General features: G+C 43.0%; 1 protein-coding gene across 2 annotated transcripts in view; it reads left to right on the forward strand.

Moving 5' to 3' along the window:
- ZEB1 (zinc finger E-box binding homeobox 1) overlaps positions 1–18,140 on the forward strand; it is a 236,990-nt gene that overhangs the window by 184,594 nt on the left and 34,256 nt on the right. For both annotated transcript variants that reach the window (XM_073629854.1, XM_073629853.1), the window contains exons 6-7: positions 2,267–2,372; positions 3,273–5,044. In XM_073629854.1, the coding sequence (XP_073485955.1) occupies positions 2,267–2,372; positions 3,273–5,044 (1,878 nt within the window). The remainder of the gene's footprint in view (positions 1–2,266; positions 2,373–3,272; positions 5,045–18,140) is intronic.

Genomic DNA, 18,140 nt, shown 5'->3' on the forward strand with positions numbered 1-18,140 from the left:
ACTACATTCTGATTTTTAAATGACCATTACAGCTCAAAGAAAACATCTATTGATATGAATTCAGAGACTATGGGATTGATTTACTAAAGGCAAATCCACACTGCGCTGCAAGTGCACTTGAAAGTACGGTCGCTGTAAATCTGAGGGGAAGATCTGAAATGAGGGGAAGCTCTGCTGATTTTATCATCCAATCATGTACAAGCAAAGATTCTGTTTTTTATTTTCCTTGCATGTCCCCCTCAGATCTACAGCAACTGCACTTGTAGTGCAAATTGGATTTGCCTTTAGTAAATCAACCCCTATATACAGTAGAGTAACATTTATGTCACCTAGCTATGCAGCCTATGGGGGTTATTTACTAAAGACAAATTGCACTGAAAGTGCACTTGGAAGTGCAGTCGCTGTAGATCCAAGGGGGACATGCAAGGAAAATAAAAAACAGCATTTCAGCTTGCACATGATTGGATAATAAAATCAGCAGAGCTTCCCCTCATTTCAGATCTACCCCTCAGATTTACAGCGACTGCAATTTCAAGTGCACTTTGCACTTGTAGTTTGTACTTGTAGTGCAGAGTGGATTTGCCTTTCGTAAATAACCCCCTATGTGTTAGCTGCAATGTTAAGCAGCAGTAGGCAGCAAAATTAAAGTTGATATTATTCTATGGCAGTGGTCTCCAAACTGTGGCCTGCAGGCCAAATAAAGGATTGAGGCACTATTCCTACCACTGATACAAGGCACTATTTCTCTCACTGACACCAAGGATGAGGCACCCTTCCTTCCACTGACAGCAACAATGGGACACTTCTTCCCACTGACACTAACAATGGGGCATATTTACTCCCACTGATGTAAATAATGGAACACTATTCCTCCCACTTTCACCAACGATGGGGCACTATTCCTCCTACTGACACCAACGATGGGACACTATATGTCCCACTGACACCAATAATGGGGCACTATTCTTCCCACTGACACCAACAATGGGGCACTATTCCCCCCACTGACACTAACAATGGGGCATTATTCCTCCAACTGACACAAACAATAGGGCACTATTCCTTCTACTAATACCAATGATGGGACATAACTTCCTCCTATCACTTTCCTTGGCTGATGTGGCTGAGAAAGAAGCGAGTCAACCTCAATGGAGGACAGGGAGACTAAGGCTCGGTTCACACTAGGGGCGGCACGACTTGCACACGACTGCCTGGGTGATTTGCAAGTATAGAAATCAATGCAAGTCGCCCCCAAAGTAGTACAGGAACCTTTTTCTAAGTCGGAGCGACTTGCGTCGGTCCCCTTAGAACGGTTCCTTTGTACAGAACGGGACGCTACTTGTTAGGCGACTAGGTCGCCTGACATGTCGTCCTAGTGTGAACCGAGCCTTATGGATCGAATAGACCCCCTCGTGTCTTCTTTACCAGGACCAGTCATTACAGTATTCTATCACATAGGGGGATATTGCTTAAGTGTAAAAATAAATAATAAAACACAAAAACATTTATTTAAGCCCACACCCCCATGTACAGAGCAAAAATTCTAGGGCTTGCACTCTACAAATGATAACTCCTAAAGGCTTTTCAAAGTGTCGCTCACAAACAATTTTGGGGACTGAAGTTTGTCACCATTTCCAGGCGCATGCAATTATAAGGCTTGGCATGTTGTGTATCTATTTACTCATCATATCTTTAAATGATACCAAAAAATTGGATAATGTATTGTTCGTGTGCTCTAAAATTAACTTTTGTGTGTATTTTGCTCAAAAATATGCATTTGATAAAAATGTGCGTTAATACTGGGTGGCATAAAAACTGTAACTACTCTCAGTTTATTCTCCAGGGTCCCTGCTTTCAGAAAATATATAATGTTTTGGGGGTTTTAACTAATTGTCAGGCCTAAAATGTGCTTTATAACATATATGCAAAACCTGAAAACATGGTTCTAATAGAATAGTAGCTAAATAGAAGGGAGCTGAATGTCCTTGTCCTCCGTGCTGCATTATATGTGATAAGCTGTAACGCAAAACCTTCCTCTGCTTACTGTATGTGTTTTTGATGTATTGGAGAAGGGGTCGATTTGTACTGACACTGTGAAAGTGATGATACATGGGGCACGGGGAATTAAATAATAGGAGTGCAAAACAACTAAAACTTTTTTTTCTTCTAATTTAGGTCACAATGTACGCAGGTTTTTTGAGTACTGTACCCAGTCAGAATGCTATCTTCCTCTTGCGATATAGTTATGAATTTTCCTCTCTTACAGAGGCATGTAACACAGTCTGGTGGAAACAGAAAATTCAAATGCACTGAATGTGGAAAAGCTTTCAAATACAAACACCATCTAAAAGAACATTTACGGATTCACAGTGGTAAGTCCTTTGATAACACATTTTCATCCATGCTGACTGGAGATATTTGACTTTCTTTCTGTAAAAACTGCAAAAAATTTTCTGTAAAAGCATTTTAAAGTTTGAACATATCTATGCACTTGTAATTTTGGAGGACATAATGTTAAAGAAAAGGAAGGAAGTTAATGGTGACGCCACCCTTATTATTTTTTTCCCGCTATGAAGATTTTAGTGAATTGATAGGGAATATTTTAAAGTGAATCTGTGGTTTGCCTATGCAGAATAAAGCAGCAGATTATATATATCTATTGTCAGCCCCACCATCTGTACATACTTACCTTTCATTCGCTACCCCACTGCTCATTTTGGTCGCAGAAAGCAATGAGAGAATGGCCTGTATAAGGTGTGGTTTGGAGCAAGTATAGGGCCTAGGGCTCTCTCCCAAATCCCATTTGGCCAAGCACGAGTGCTGTAATGTGGGCGTGAGTCACATGCTCCTCCATACCCACATAACACTGTTAGGACTACATAACACCTCCCTCTCAATGGGAGCCAAACCCATAAAAATTAATAATAGCCATTGTCTTAGCTATTAGCCTAGGGATTGTCAAACAAACATGATAGGGGGATGGGCACTGACCTGGAGAACATGTACTAAAGCAACTTAGCAACCACTACATCACCCAGCACATTCAATTCACTGGCTGGGCGTTTCCTTAGCAACTTTTGACAGCAGGACGCTTATGTTCATCCATGCCAAATATCGGGTCTGAACTTTCATTTGGACCGAATACTCAGCTCATCCCTAGTCATCATTATACCTCAAAGCTATGGTTTCCCCTATCTGGGCATTACAGAACACTATTTGAAGTAATTCATCAAGTTTGCTGACATACTTGACTTTTGTGTTTTATTTTATAGGAGAGAAGCCATATGAATGCCCAAACTGCAAGAAGAGATTTTCCCATTCTGGTTCCTATAGTTCCCATATAAGCAGTAAAAAATGTATTGGCGTAATTCCGGTCAATGGACGTGCACGTTCCGGTTTGAAGACCCCCCAGTGCTCCTCCCCCTCCCTGTCTGCATCCCCTGGCAGTCCAGTACGGCCACCAATTCGACAAAAGATCGAGAACAAGCCTTTACAGGAGCAACTTCCAATAAACCAAATTAAAACGGAACCTGTGGATTATGAAATTAAGCCTATTGTGGTTGCGTCAGGAATCAACTGTTCTGCCCCTTTGCCAAATGGGGTGTTTAGTGGTGTTAACCCTCTCCAGGCAACCAGTTCTCCTCAGGGTGTAGTACAAGCTGTTGTTCTACCAACTATGGGCCTGGTATCACCTATTAGTATTAACCTTAGTGACATTCAAAATGTTCTTAAGATGGCTGTTGATGGGAATGTAATCAGACAAGTGTTAGAAAATAACCACGCCAATCTTACATCCAAAGAACAAGGGACTATTACTTCTGCAACCATACAGCAAGCGGGTCATTCTGTAATTTCAGCTTTTAGTCTTCCTTTGGTTGATCAAGATGGGACAACCAAAATAATCATCAATTACAGCTTAGAGCAGCCAAGCCAGCTTCCAGTTGTTCCACAGAACCTAAAAAAAGAAGTCCCAGCAGAAGTCTGCAAGACTGAAAAATTACCTGAAGATCTAACTATTAAAACTGAGGATACAAAGTTTACAGAGGAGAGCACTTGCACGCTTTGTGAAGATCAGCCACCAGATTCCAATGCACTTCAAGAACCTAAGCACTATGATCAGAAAAGCAGTACTCCACTTCCTGAAAGTAGCAAGGCTGAATCCATAAAGTCTGAGTCTTCATCAGTGGAAACCACAGATGGAAACCTTACACCTAGTCAACCACCATTAAAAAACCTCTTATCACTTCTGAAAGCCTACTATGCTCTGAATGCACAGCCAAGTGCTGCAGAACTTTCTAAAATTGCTGATTCTGTAAACCTACCACAGGACGTGGTAAGAAAATGGTTTGAAAAAATGCAAAATGGAGAAATTTCTCTCCAATCTTCTAGGTCATCTTCACCAAAAGCTGATCAGGATGGTACCTTACCAGAGAAGAATACTGAACTGCAAGAAGACAGTAATGTTCAGAATGAAGATAATGATTTGCAGAACCCCCCAAACGATGACCCCTCCCAACCATTGGCTGAAAATGGTTCAGAGAGTGGCACAACCTCCCCATCACCACTAAACCTCTCTTCTCTGAAAAACTCAGATGGTGCAACAATATCCGACGAGGTACAAGGTGACCAAGAGCAGCAAATGGAACCTCTCGATTTATCTTTACCAAAGCAGCTTGGAAATGGGTTGGAGCGACCTTCCATAACTAGTGTTTACCAGAGCAGTGCTTATTCTGTTCAAGAAGAACCCTTGAACTTGTGTTGTGTTAAAAAAGAGCCAATGCAAGTGGACAATGTCCCAAAATCGGAGCCAGCTCTAATTATAAACCCAAGTGCCAATCCCATAAACATTGCTATTCCCACAGTCACTGCCCAGTTACCTACAATTGTTGCCATTACAGATCAGAATAGTGTTCCCTGTCTTAGAGCACTAGCTGCCAACAAGCGGACTATCTTGATTCCTCAAGTGACATACACTTATGCCACCACTTCTACTGCAACAGTTTCAGAACCACAACAGAAGAGCCTTCAAGCTAATGGAAATCAGGTAATAAGAAATGCTCTTTGTGTTCTTTTACAGGAGAAAGTAATATGTTCGCATGGAAATGTTTTATATTAAAAGCTGTTTGAAGCCTTGGTGCGCATGGCAAATCAAGGCCACACAATTTGCTTAAAGCTGAACTCTGGGCAGATAAAAAACACAGTTTATTCTACTTAGTGTGGTATTTAAAATATTAAATAGATTTTTATGGCAAAAATAGAGCAATGATGACCTACGGCATGACATATAATACACAAAAAAGTGTACATATAGTCAAAGCCTAGCCTACGATGTTTCCCTGTTCTCTTCTGCTATGAACACTTTCTTACTTTAATCTCCACTGTAATTACCTTGGTGCTCTAAATCAATGGTTGCCAATATTTCAAACCTCACGGACCACTAAACTCACAATTTTCAATCCTGCGGACCACTAACATGAAGTTTACATGCCTTATACACACAATGCTGCGGCTTTCTGCCCCCCTCCCCCTGGATCACACTGCTGCCTTATACACACAATGCTCCAGCTCTCTGACACCCTCCCCCCACACTCTGCATGACACTGCTGGCTTACACAGACTCATCATTGGATCTCACCTCCTTATCCGGGCATGTGCTCGAGCGCCATGCTCCCTTCCATAGTCTGTGATCAGCACTGTCATTGGAAGTCCCCTCCTTCTTCACCTCCTGCTTGCTGCACTACTCCCGGAACCTCCCTCTGAGTTCACAGGAGCCAGAACTACAGAGAAGGCATCAGATATCAATGCGCGCTGACAGTATTGACTGTCATATGACCTGCTGTGATTGGTTACAGCAGTCACATGGTACCGGCAGTGGGCCAGTACAGTCATCAGTCATTGGCTGTGTGACAGATTGTGTGACAATCTGTTACACAGCCAATGACTGATGACTGTACTGGCCCACTGCCGGTACCATGTGACTGCTGTAACCAATCACAGCAGGTCATATGATAGTTGCAAACAATGGATGGCTTCCTTTCAAGCCATGCATTGCATACAGTTGTGTTGCTAGCTGTGATTGGTTAGTGTGATCACATGGTACAGACTGGGCCAATCACAGCTCATCTGTACCATGTGATTAGCTCTGGCCAATCACAGCTAATCACAACAAAACAAACAGAATGAATTGATTTAATTTGGCAAAATGCTTGCATATAGCAATGAAACGCATTGCTATATGCAAACATAATGTGTAAAAAAAAAAAATACTGATCACTTCCCCAGAGTAGTACAGTGTTAACTATGGTAACATCAAAGTACCTTGATAGTATTCATATCCCTTGAAATGTTCCACATTTTCTCATGTTATAACCAAAAATGTAAATGTATTTTATTGGGATTTTATGTGATAGATCAACGCAAAGTAGCACATAATTGAGAAGTGGAAGGAAAATGATAAATGGTTTTCAACATTTTTTACAAATAAATATCTGAAAAGTGTGGTGTGCAATTGTATTCAGCTCCCTTTACTCTGATAACCCTAACTAAAATCTAGTGGAACCAATTGAAGTCACCTAATTAGTAAACAAAGCCCACCTGTGTGCAATTTAATCTCTGTATAGATACAGCTGTTCTGTGAAGCCCTCAGAGGTTTGTTAGATAACTTTAGTGAACAAACAGCATCACAAAGGCCAAAGAACACACCAGACAGGTCAGGGATAACATTGTGGACAAGTTTAAAGTAGGGTTAGGTTATCCCAAGCTTTGAACATCTCACGGACCACTGTTCAATCCATCATCTGAAAATGGAAAGAGTATGGCACAACTGCAAACCTACCAAGACATGGCCATCCACCTAAACTTACAGGCCGGTAAAAGAGTATTATTCAGAGAAGCAGCCAAGAGGCCCATGGTAACTCTGGAAGATCTGCAGAGATCCACAGCTCAGGTGGGAGAATCTGTCCACAGGACAACTATAAGTCATGCACTCCACAAATCTGGCCTTTATGGAAGAGTGGCAAGGAGAAAGCCATTGTTGAAAGAAAGCCATAAGAAATACCGTTTGAAGTTTGCAAGAAGCCATGTGGGGGACACAGCAAACATGTGGAAGAAGGTACTCTGGTCAGATGAGACCAAAATTTAACTTTTTGGCCTAAAAGCAAAACGCTATGTGTGGTGGAAAACTAACACTACACATCACCGTGAACATACCATTCCCTGACAGAGCTTGAGCTATTTGGCAAAGAAGATCGGGCAAACATTTCTCTCTCTAGATGTGCAAAGCTGGTAGAGACATACCCAAAAAGACTCGCAGCTGTAATTGCAGTGAAAGGTAGTTCTACAAAGAATTGACTCAAGGGGGCTGAATAAAAATACACGCCACACTTTTCACATATTTATTTGTAAAAAATTTTGAAAACTATTTATCATTTTCGTTCCACTTCATAATTATGTGCCACTTTGTGTTGCTCTATCACATCAAATCCCAATGCATGTTATGAATACTCTTTCAAGGCTCTGTATATTGCTCTGGTCAAAGTGTGTTAAAAAAAAATCATAAAGAAAAGAAAAAAATGAATAAAAATAAAATATAATTTTTTTTTTCCTTACTGTCCCCAGTAAGGATGCGCCGAACGGACCCCTGTTCGGTTCGCGCCAGCACTTTCGAACACCGCGAAAGTTCGGACCCGAATAACGAACCCCATTAAAGTCAATGGGATCCGAACGTCAAAAATCAAAAGTGCCCATTTTGAAGGCTTATATGCAAGTAATTGGGCATACAATGGTTATAGGGGTCCGGGTCCTGCCCTGCGGGATATGTATCAATAAAAAAGTTTATGAAAACTTAAATGAGCTGCGATTTTTTGATTTTTAAAGTATAAGCATAAAAATGAAAAATTCCTTCAAATATAGTGTCTTGGGGAGTCCCCTTAGTCTACCTGTAAAGTGGCAGATCTGTACCATGTCTAGAATCTGCTGCAGCAATAATTGCATTTATAAAGTCAAAAAAGATGACATTTTCCTTGCAAGCTGCCTCTATTTTGCTCAGCAACATCTGGGGAGCCAGTGTGTATGATGAGGCCACAATGTAGTGCACTAGGAACAAGATTAGAGATTTTTTGGATACATTCGGGTGAGAGGTAACGGGTGTGTAAAAATTGGTCTTTGGGTGTCGGTAGCGCCTTCCCACCGTATCCCTATAGAGGTAATCTTGATGAAAGCAAGAATTGGCCTTGCTGTAAAAAATGTCATCATCATTACCACTGGGGACAACTTAGCAATACACTGCGGCTGGGGGGAACATGAGTGCCAATTTGTCTACCAGTGTTCTTCCCTCTCTCTGGGCTCATGTTCCTGTCATCCTCAACCTCAGAAACAACATCTGAATCCAGTAATGGCTGAGCATCATCAAGGAGCAAATGGCTGACGCTGTGGTCAAATAACTCAGCTGACTCCTCCATGGCTGATGTTGGGGCTATGGCAGGAATAGATGTGGACAAGGAGGCAGGTTTGTTTACTCTGGCAACTGCAGGGGACTGCACACTTGTCTCTGCTTGCGTGACAGAGGATGAGGAAGGTTTAGTAAGCCAGTCCACCACCTCCTCTGCATGCTGTGGCTGGATAGCACGGGCAAACTCACTAAACAGGAAATTATGCCCTTCCTGAGGACTGACCACCACGTCCACCTTTGCCTGTGAACACATTTGTTGCTGGCCCTCTTACAGTGCCAATGGAACGTCTGCCACTCCTTGTTGTCCTCCCAGACATTATTATAAGCAAATGTAAAGAAGAAGTGAAAATCTGTACGTAGATGCACTTTAATCTATGTAAAGTGGTGTTTGGTGCACATTAATTTGAGTACTCGCACTACACAGATACACTATAATATACTGCAATATAATGCGCCAAACGTACAGGGACACACAGAACTATATGCCATTAAACTTGCAGTAACACACACAGAAGTAAATGGTGTTAAACTCACAGTAACGCACAAAACTATATGGCATTAAACTGGCAGTAACGCACACAGAACTATATGGTGTTAAACTGGCAGTAACGCACACAAAACTATATGGCGTTAAACAGTAACGCATACAAAACTATATGACGTTAAACAGTAAAGCATACAAAACTATATGGCGTTAAACTGGCAATAACGCACACAGAACTATATGGCGTTAAACTGGCAGTAACGCACACAGAACTTTATGGTGTTAAACTGGCAGTAGCGCACATAAACCTTTATGGCGTTAAACTTGCAGTAACACACACAGAAGTAAATGGCGTTAAACTTGCAGTAACACACAAAACTATATGGCATAAAACTTGCAGTAACGCACACAGAACTATATGGCGTTAAACTGACAGTAACGCACACAGTACTATATGGCGTTAAACTGGCAGTAACATACACAGAACTATATGGCGTTAAACTGGCAGTAATGCACACAGAACTATATGGCGTTAAACTGACAGTAGAGCACACAGACATAAATGGAGTTAAACTGGCAGCAACGCAATCAAATAGATGTTCAACCGTCACTACACTGATGCTATCTGAACTGTCCCTACTCTAGCTATACACTAATGTCCAGATTACTGACACGGTCTCACTGCACTAGAGTGAAACTATCTGAGCTGTCCCTACTCTAGCTGCACACTATGCAAAGCTGAATGGTGGTCCTTATCACTACACTCACACTATCCCTAGACTGACACTAAACTAATATTCTACACTGACAATTGAAGCAAAATAGCACACTAATTCACTAATAGCACTGAACAGAGCCCTGTTCTATCTCTCTGTTCACCGATTGTCACCAGTGTCCCTGATCACAGCCACGCCAGTTATATGATGACGCTGTACTGCACTGGTGAAAGTATGAAAAAAATAATAATTTCTTAATTTTCCAAAAACTTATGCCAAAAAAGTGCAACTTCAAAAAACTCGCCATGCCTCTTGCTAAAAACATTGGACTGTCTACTTTCCAAAAAGGGGTCATTTGGGGGATAGCTGTACTACCCTGACATTTGTGGGCCTCAAGAAATGAGATCAGTACATCAGGATTGATCAATTTTCAAATACATACCATAGTTTGTGGACTCTATAACTTTCCTACAGACTAAATAACATACACTGATTTGGGTTATTTTTACCAAAGAAATGCAGCAGAATATATTTTGTCCTAACTTTATTAGGAAAGATTATTTATTTGCAAAATTTTAACACAGAAACTAAGAAAACCCTTTTTTTTTTCAAAAATGTTTGTCTTTTTCCATGTATTTAGCAAACAATAAAAAAAAAAACAGTGTTGACTAAATACCACCAAAAGAAAGCTCTATTTGTGTGAACAAAATTATAAAAATTTAGTTTGGGTACAGTGTTGCATGACCACGTAATTGTGATTCAAAACTGTGACAGCGCTGAAAGCTAAAAATTGGCCTGGGCAGGAAGGGGATGAAAGTGCCGGTATTGAAGTGGTTAAACATTTGAGACTCAGTTGGTGGGGTGGTTGGTTCCATCTGAGATGAATTAAATTTCTGGTATAAAACAGATCAGGTTAATGATTTATTTTCAAGCACAAATCGAGGTCAGGACAATTTAGAGACCTAAAATAGTGTAGGGTCACTTAGTAGTACGAGTCCTGTGATATTATTGACAAGTGTAGTGATAACTACTTCAAAAGGCTACATTTAAAGAACGTATCTAAAACATCCATAAGTGTATGAATTTTAAAGTTAGGCCCCTTTCACAAGGGCTGCCATCTGCCTGCTCAGCGGGGATCAGTGGAGCGATCCCCACTGAGCAAGCGCAGAGTCCGTCAAACGCATCCGCCCCATGTGAAAGGGGCCTTACACTCGGTTAGATGTATTTTTAGATACAACTAGAATATGAGGTTGGTATCATCTGCTTTATTGTTTTGCACAGTGTAGTTAGTCTAACATTGTGAAGGTGCAAAAGAAGTGAGCAGGAGGGGCTTTGTACTGCTGCTCTTTCTTTGTCCAATCAAAGGCTAACATTAGTCCTGGGCTAGACTGTATTGTTGTGTTCTGCAGAGAGGTCTGGGACCTAGCAGGGGTGTCTAAATCACAAGGCTGGTTGAAGAGTGTTTTCTTGTAGATCAACTTGAAGGGCTCTAAAAATCTTCCTTTAGTCTAGGTTCACATCTGTGCGACTGTGCTTGATGTGTTTTTCGGGCACGTTTTGTACTTTTAAACCCATGTTTTTTATGCATTTTTCCATGCAGTTTTCATGCATTTTGCGGTTAAAAAAAAGTTTTTCGCTCTTTAACCACATAAATACTGGGCACTTTCGGCCCCTTCCTTCCCAGACCAATATTCAGCTTTCGGTGCTCTTGAACTTTCAATGACAATTGCGCGGTCATGCTATGCTGTACCCAAATGAAATTTTTATCATTTTGTTCGCACAAATAGAGCTTTCTTTTGGTGGTATTTATTCACGACTCCGTTTTTTATTTTTTGCGATATAAGCGAAAAAAGAGCAGAAATTTGGAAAAAAAAACAATATTTTCTTCTTTCTGTTTTAAAAGAAATCCAATAAAATCAAATTTTGTCATAAATTTAAGCCAAAATGTATTCTGATACATGTTTTTGGTAAAAAAAATTCCGTTAAGTGTATAATAATTGGTTCGTGTGATCACGGACAGATGTACGCAAATGATCATGTACAGATGTGCGCAGGTGATCACGGACATATGTGTGCAGATAATCATTGGGACATGTGATTTTAGTGGGACATATGTGGGGGACAGGTGTTTTTATTATTTGGGGACGTGTTTTGGGGACATGTGTGTTTTACATTGTGTGGTGACACTAGGTTGGTGATCAGCGAGTAAAAAGCTGTAAAAAACAGCTCATACTCACTGATCACCAGCTGGCTGCAGCAATCCCCTCTCCTCACTGACAGCTTCTGTGTGAGGAGAGGAGAGCCGACTGCCTAGCAACCGACTCTGTGTTTACATCACATGATGGTTGGACACGGCCGTCATGTGATCAGGAGGGCCAATCACAGAGCCCTCCTGCCGAACGGAGATGCGCCGTGTCCGAGTGTCCCCCTCCTTCTGAGGGATGTTCCTGAACGTCCACTCAGAAGGAGAGAGCGCCCACCCGGCCGTTTATGTACACTGGCTGGGTAGTAAGTAGTTAAACGCACTGTAAACACACTGTTTATAGCTGGTTGCAAAGGAGGGGGCCGGGAAGCCGGCCGCCGTGTCCTTAATAACATATGAGTCATCAGCTGTCAACGGGCTTCCCTGCTAAAAGCTGAAAGTTAAAAAAAAAATTGTGAAAAAAACCGGCGTGGCCCCCCTCCGCCAGGTCCATACCAGGCCCTTCGGGTCTAGTATGGATTCTGGGGGGATCCCCCCACGCCTAAATTAAAAAATAAATGGCGTGGGGTCCCCCCAAAATCCATGCCAGACCCTTATTCAAGCATGTCGCCTGGTTGGTCAGGAAAGGGAGGGGACGAGTGAGCGCCCCCTCCTGAACCATACCAGGCCGCATGCCCTCAACATGGGATGGTGCCCCCCACCCCAAAGCACCTTGCCCCCATGTTGATGAGGACAAGGGCCTCTTCCCGACAACCCTGGCTGGTGGTTGTCTGGGTGGGGGGAGTTATCGGGATCCCTGATCCCCCATGTGAATGGGTATCAGGGACATTGCACCCCTACCCATTCACCAAAAAAACTGACATGTTAACAAACTACAAGATGCCCCAAGGCCATCTTCTCCCGGAGCCGTCATCTCCTTTTTGTGCTGTCTACTGTCTTCTCCCTCAGAGCTATCTTCTTCCTCGTCGCCACTGTGTTCTTCATCGCTGCCGGTTACCCGCTAAAAAACAAAAAAAGCCGATCTTGTCCTGAAGCTGTCTTTCTCCGTTGTGATGTTCCCACTGTCCGGCACCTCTTATATAGGCATAGGGCGAGGCCATCCAATAACGTCACTCGGAGAACCCGCCCCATGTGACGTCAACATAACAGCTTGTGTTATTTCTGCACAAAAGCTGCATGTTCACAGACTGTGTCCTATGCTTTTCCCTGCACCTACCCCGCTCGTCAACCAGCCATGTTTGTGAATTGGAGGAGATAACGTGTTATTTATTATTGGCTTTGGAGTTATTGCTTTGACCCAAGTCCAGTCCAGGAATAGGAGGAGGAGGAATTCTCGGACCAAAAATTGGTTGCTTTATTAATCGTGACCAATTATGTCATATGCCTTTGCTGCGGGAGCTCCAGGACAATAATCCAGATGATTTTCAGAATTATCTCCGGTTGACGATCCCCTGCTTTCACCAACTCTTGACATTGTTGACCCCCTATATTTTTTTTTTTTTTTTTTTCAAATATCATTTTTATTATTTTTTTCGTTTTTGCAGTACATTATGCATTAACAAGTGGTAAATGTAACAATATTACAAAAATGCAGGTTTTCTGTATAGAGTGCTGGTATTCAATTGCTATGTTCCAATATTTAAACTTTGCAAAGTGCCAACTGAGCGTCATCTTCTGTCATTTAATATGTCTATTGGCAAGTTTATAACTTTAATGTGGTTGTAGAATCACAACCTAGTTCTCTATAACTTATAGAAATCACAGGTGTACATGGTATAGAAGAGTAGAAGGGGATAGTAGGAAAAGAGGAAAGTAGGAAAGTAGAAGGGGGGGGTATGGTAGGTATATCAACGGTGGTGTTACCTGGTCATGGTGGATCCTCCCGGAGGTGCCATAGCTCCCAGACCCTGTTATGTGCTTCCAGTTTATCTTGTAGTCTGACCGTCATCTTCTCCATCACCTCTATATCCTTTATTCTAGCATATAGATCCTCAGCAGAGGGGGGGGGAGAACGTTTCCAGTGTAGTGCTATAAGGCATCTTGCCGCCGTTAGTATGTGACATACCAGCTTTTTATATGGAGTGGGAAGTTTAAGTGGCGATAGGCCTAATAGGAAGAATTTTGGGGACGCCTGCACTTGCTTGTCCAGGAGGTGTGCTAGTAATTGTTCGACTGTGGACCAGTAGGGAGTTAACAGTGGGCAGCTCCAGTATATATGTATGAAGGTGCCCCTTGCTCCCTGACATCTCCAACATCTATCGGAACTGTTGGGGAAGATGGCATGGAGAACCTCTGGGGTCATGTACCACAGCAAGAGGATTTTATAAGAATTTTCTTTGTATAAAGAACATAGTGAGCTCTTTGCCGTTTGATTCCATATGATCTGCCATTGTGAAATAGGGAGTTCCTCACCGAGGATCCCCTCCCATTTAGTCATATACAGGTGTTTACCCTGGCCATCCTCAGAGAAGACGTTCAGGATCCTGTATATGCTCGATATAAGCTCCTTCTGGTTGTTACCTGCCAGGATAGTAGTTTCAAACGGTGATGGTGGTGAGAATTGTAGGGTGGGTGTTATGGTAAGTGCATAATGCTGAATTTGTAAATACCCGTAAAATGCTTGTCTGGGGAGGTCATGTTTGTTTTGTAGTTCAGCAAACGGCAATAGTTTCCTAGTCCTAGGGTCCACCGGGTTCCCAAAGTGGAACAAATTCCGGGACGTCCAGGGATGTGACATTTGGTAAGTTAGACTATCTGGCACTTTGGGGTTACATATGAAAGAGGTCAGAAGCGATTTATCTGATGAAAGATCATGTTTAGGGGCCAGAGTGCGCCACGTCCGTCTCAAATGGGACATGGGACCCAGCATACGTTCAGGGGCAACGTCCGCATTCGCACTCCACAACAGATTATTTGGATGTATGGGAGCAAGCCATAATTTTTCAATTTCTGTCCATTTGTTGTAAGATTTGTGGGTGTACCATGAGGCTATTGCTCGCAATTGAGCTGCGTAGTAATATTTAGTAATATTAGGGAATGCTAGTCCTCCTTCATTGCGTGACGCCATCAGCACCGATCTCGGAAATCTGTGTCTTTTGTAATTCCATGTATAATGAAGTAGGTCGGATTGGAGTTTTTTCAGTTGGGAGATCGGAATTGGTATAAGTAGTGTTTGGAAGAGGTATAGAAGCCTCGGGAGGATATTCATTTTTATTGAAGCTATTCGGCCTAGTAGTGAGATGTGGTGTTTTTTCCATTGAGTCAGTGAGGATCTTATGGATCTGAACAATGGTGGAAAGTTTTCTTGGTAAAGCGTATTGAATTTAGGTGTGATACATGGACCCCCTATATTAAGAAGCAGGACACATGCATGAGGCTTTTATTTTATTTTTTGGTTGAATAATGATTTGATTTGGTATATTTTTGGATGCATAGAATGCACTTTTTAGTTAAGTTCTATTGGCCGATAGCATGTCTAATTTTATTTGTTTTCTTTTTTTAATGCACTATATAAAAATTGTGGAGAATAATACTTGGCTATCTGTTTTACTTCAAATGACAGTTTGGGAGTAGGCAGTTACATTTTAAAAAATACAATGAAAAATTAACAAGGGACACCAACATAGTTTTATCTTTGATCTTAAAAACTACAGGATAATGGTATTGTGGTAACTTGAAAGACAAAAACAGAACATTCCATAGCTCAACTCACCAACCAGTCTGCCAACTGACCAAATTAACTTGTCCAACAGTCTGCGTTAAAAACAGGGGTTTAGTTAGCACGCATTTGCAAACGCATGCATAAGCTGCAAGGCCTCTTCACAGCACCCTGTGTATGCTTGCAGTCCTAACGCTACAGAATTTATAAGCGTTTCCACAATGGAAGCACATGCATTAAATTAGGGATGCACCGAAATTTCGGCCAACGAAACATATCGGCCGAAAATGGCCCTTTCGGCAAAAAGCTGAAAGAGAATTCTTGCCGGTACCGCTGCCTATCAGGGAGGCTTCCTATATCGTAGAAGAGAGGTGAGCCGCCTACCGCCAACTGTTTGATTACAGCGCCGGGAACATCACAGCTTTAATTTCAATAGCTGTGTGTTCCCCCGCTGCGCTCCGTTACATACAGCCCCTCCCCCTTGTCCGGGCACTTTGATAGACAGATCACCCGTCCAATCCTGGGATGGGCGATCGATCTGTCTATCAAAGTGCCCGGACAAGGGGGAGGGGCTGTATGTGACGGTGCGCAGCGGGGAACACACAGCTATTGAAATGAAAGCTGTGATGTTCCCGGCGCTGTATTTAAACAGGCAGCGGCGGCTCTCCTCTCCCATCACTGGCTGCAATGGGGACACCGGCTACGCTACTGGGGACACCGGCTGCACTACTGGGGACGCTGGCTGCACTATTGGGGACGCTGGCTGCACTATTGGGGACGCTGGCTGCACTATTGGGGACACTGGCTGCACTACTGGGGACACTGGCTGCACTACTGGGGACACTGGCTGCACTACTGGGGACACTGGCTGCAATGGGGACACTGGCTAGCTGCATCTGACCGGCACTGGTGAGGCTACATTGATCTCTTGTATCATGTCCGCAGTCTCTGACTCTCTGACCATGTCCCCAGTCTCTGACCATCTCCTGTACCATGTCTGCAGTCTCTGACCATCTCCTGTACCATGTCTGCAGTCTGACCATCTCTTGTACCATGTCCCCAGTCTCTGACCATCTCCTGTACCATGTCTACAGTCTCTGACCATCTCCTGTACCATGTCCCCAGTCTCTGACCACCTCCTGTACCATGTCTGCAGTCTCTGACCATCTCCTGTACCATTTCCCCATCTCCTGTACCATTTCCCCATTCTCTGACCATCTCCTGTACCATGTCTAAAGTAAAAAATAGTTAACAATAAAGCACAGTAAACGGTAAAATATAAAAAATTGCATAACTGAAAAGCAAACATGATAAAACATAATAACAATAAAACATTGCATAATAGAATACAGTAAAAAAGAGCAGAACAATAGAGAGAGAGAGAACAATGAAACGACAACTATTTTTTTTTATTTTATATTTTTTTGTGTTTTTTTTTTTTTACACTTTTTTTGTAACTGTAACTTTTATAACTGTAACCGGTTCCAGGTTCGGGTCTCTCAAAATGCGATGGCATCTTGGGAGACCCTGTGAAAGTGTGCCTAGTCTGTGCAATGCTGTACCCTACGCTAATACTCAACTAGTGAATGGTAGCGCTCAAAACATTCACCAATGCAAAGACCAGGATTGTCAGGACAGGAGGGACAATAATAGCGGGTGTCACACCTATATCCGCGCTTGCTGCAGACACGACATCTTTTTTGGGGGGTTTGTTGGGTAGGGGTACTCGGGAGGACATAAAGAAAATGCCTCTCATGCAGCCGACTGCATTTGGTTAGGGATGTGAATGGGGGAAGTACGGGTGCTGCAGAAGTGGTGGGTTCCCAATTAGGATTGGCGAATACAGCAGGAAGGGCACTATGGGCACGACGGGCCTGTGTTTGTCTTCTTCTTGGTGGCAGCGGGACACTACTTGTGCTTGCCACCTCACCAGCTTGAACTACACTTATGGGACTCACCACGTCACCAAGTGTTACTGCAGTGCTGGTTTGACTATGACCGGGGTGTACTAGGCCGCTGGTGCTTGCCAGTTCACCAAAACGCTACCAAAAAAACTGTTAGCGATCGCAGGGATCAGGCCTGACTCTGCGAACGCTGCAGTTATGCATTTAGTGTTTTGTAAGTGACAGTGTTCGATCGATACTGCACTTGGGTGGGCTGGGCCGAGCGAAGGGGCAAAACGCAGGTGCTAGCAGGTATCTGGGCTGATCCTGCCAACACTGCATTTTTGGGAACCCTAAACTGCTGGGGACGCTAGTATAGATCTGATCGGATCAGATATTGATCCGTTCAGATACTATACCACTAAGGGAGGCGTATGCTGCGTGCGTGGGTGTTAGCGGTACTGGCGCTAACCTGACGCTGCCTGGGGCTGGTGCTTGCCAGTTCACCAAAACGCTACCAAAAAAACTGTTAGCGATCGCAGGGATCAGGCCTGACTCTGCGAACGCTGCAGTTATGCGTTTAGTGTTTTGTAAGTGTCAGTGATCGATCGATACTGCACTTGGGTGGGCTGGGCTGGGCCGGGCGGAGGGGCAAAACGCAGGTGCTAGCAGGTATCTGGGCTGATCCCGCTAACACTGCGTTTTTGAGAACCCTAAACTGCTGGGGACACTAGTATAGATCTGATC

The sequence above is a fragment of the Aquarana catesbeiana genome, linkage group LG05 (genome assembly GCF_042186555.1).
Source record: "Aquarana catesbeiana isolate 2022-GZ linkage group LG05, ASM4218655v1, whole genome shotgun sequence".
Classification (NCBI taxonomy): Eukaryota; Metazoa; Chordata; class Amphibia; order Anura; family Ranidae; genus Aquarana; species Aquarana catesbeiana.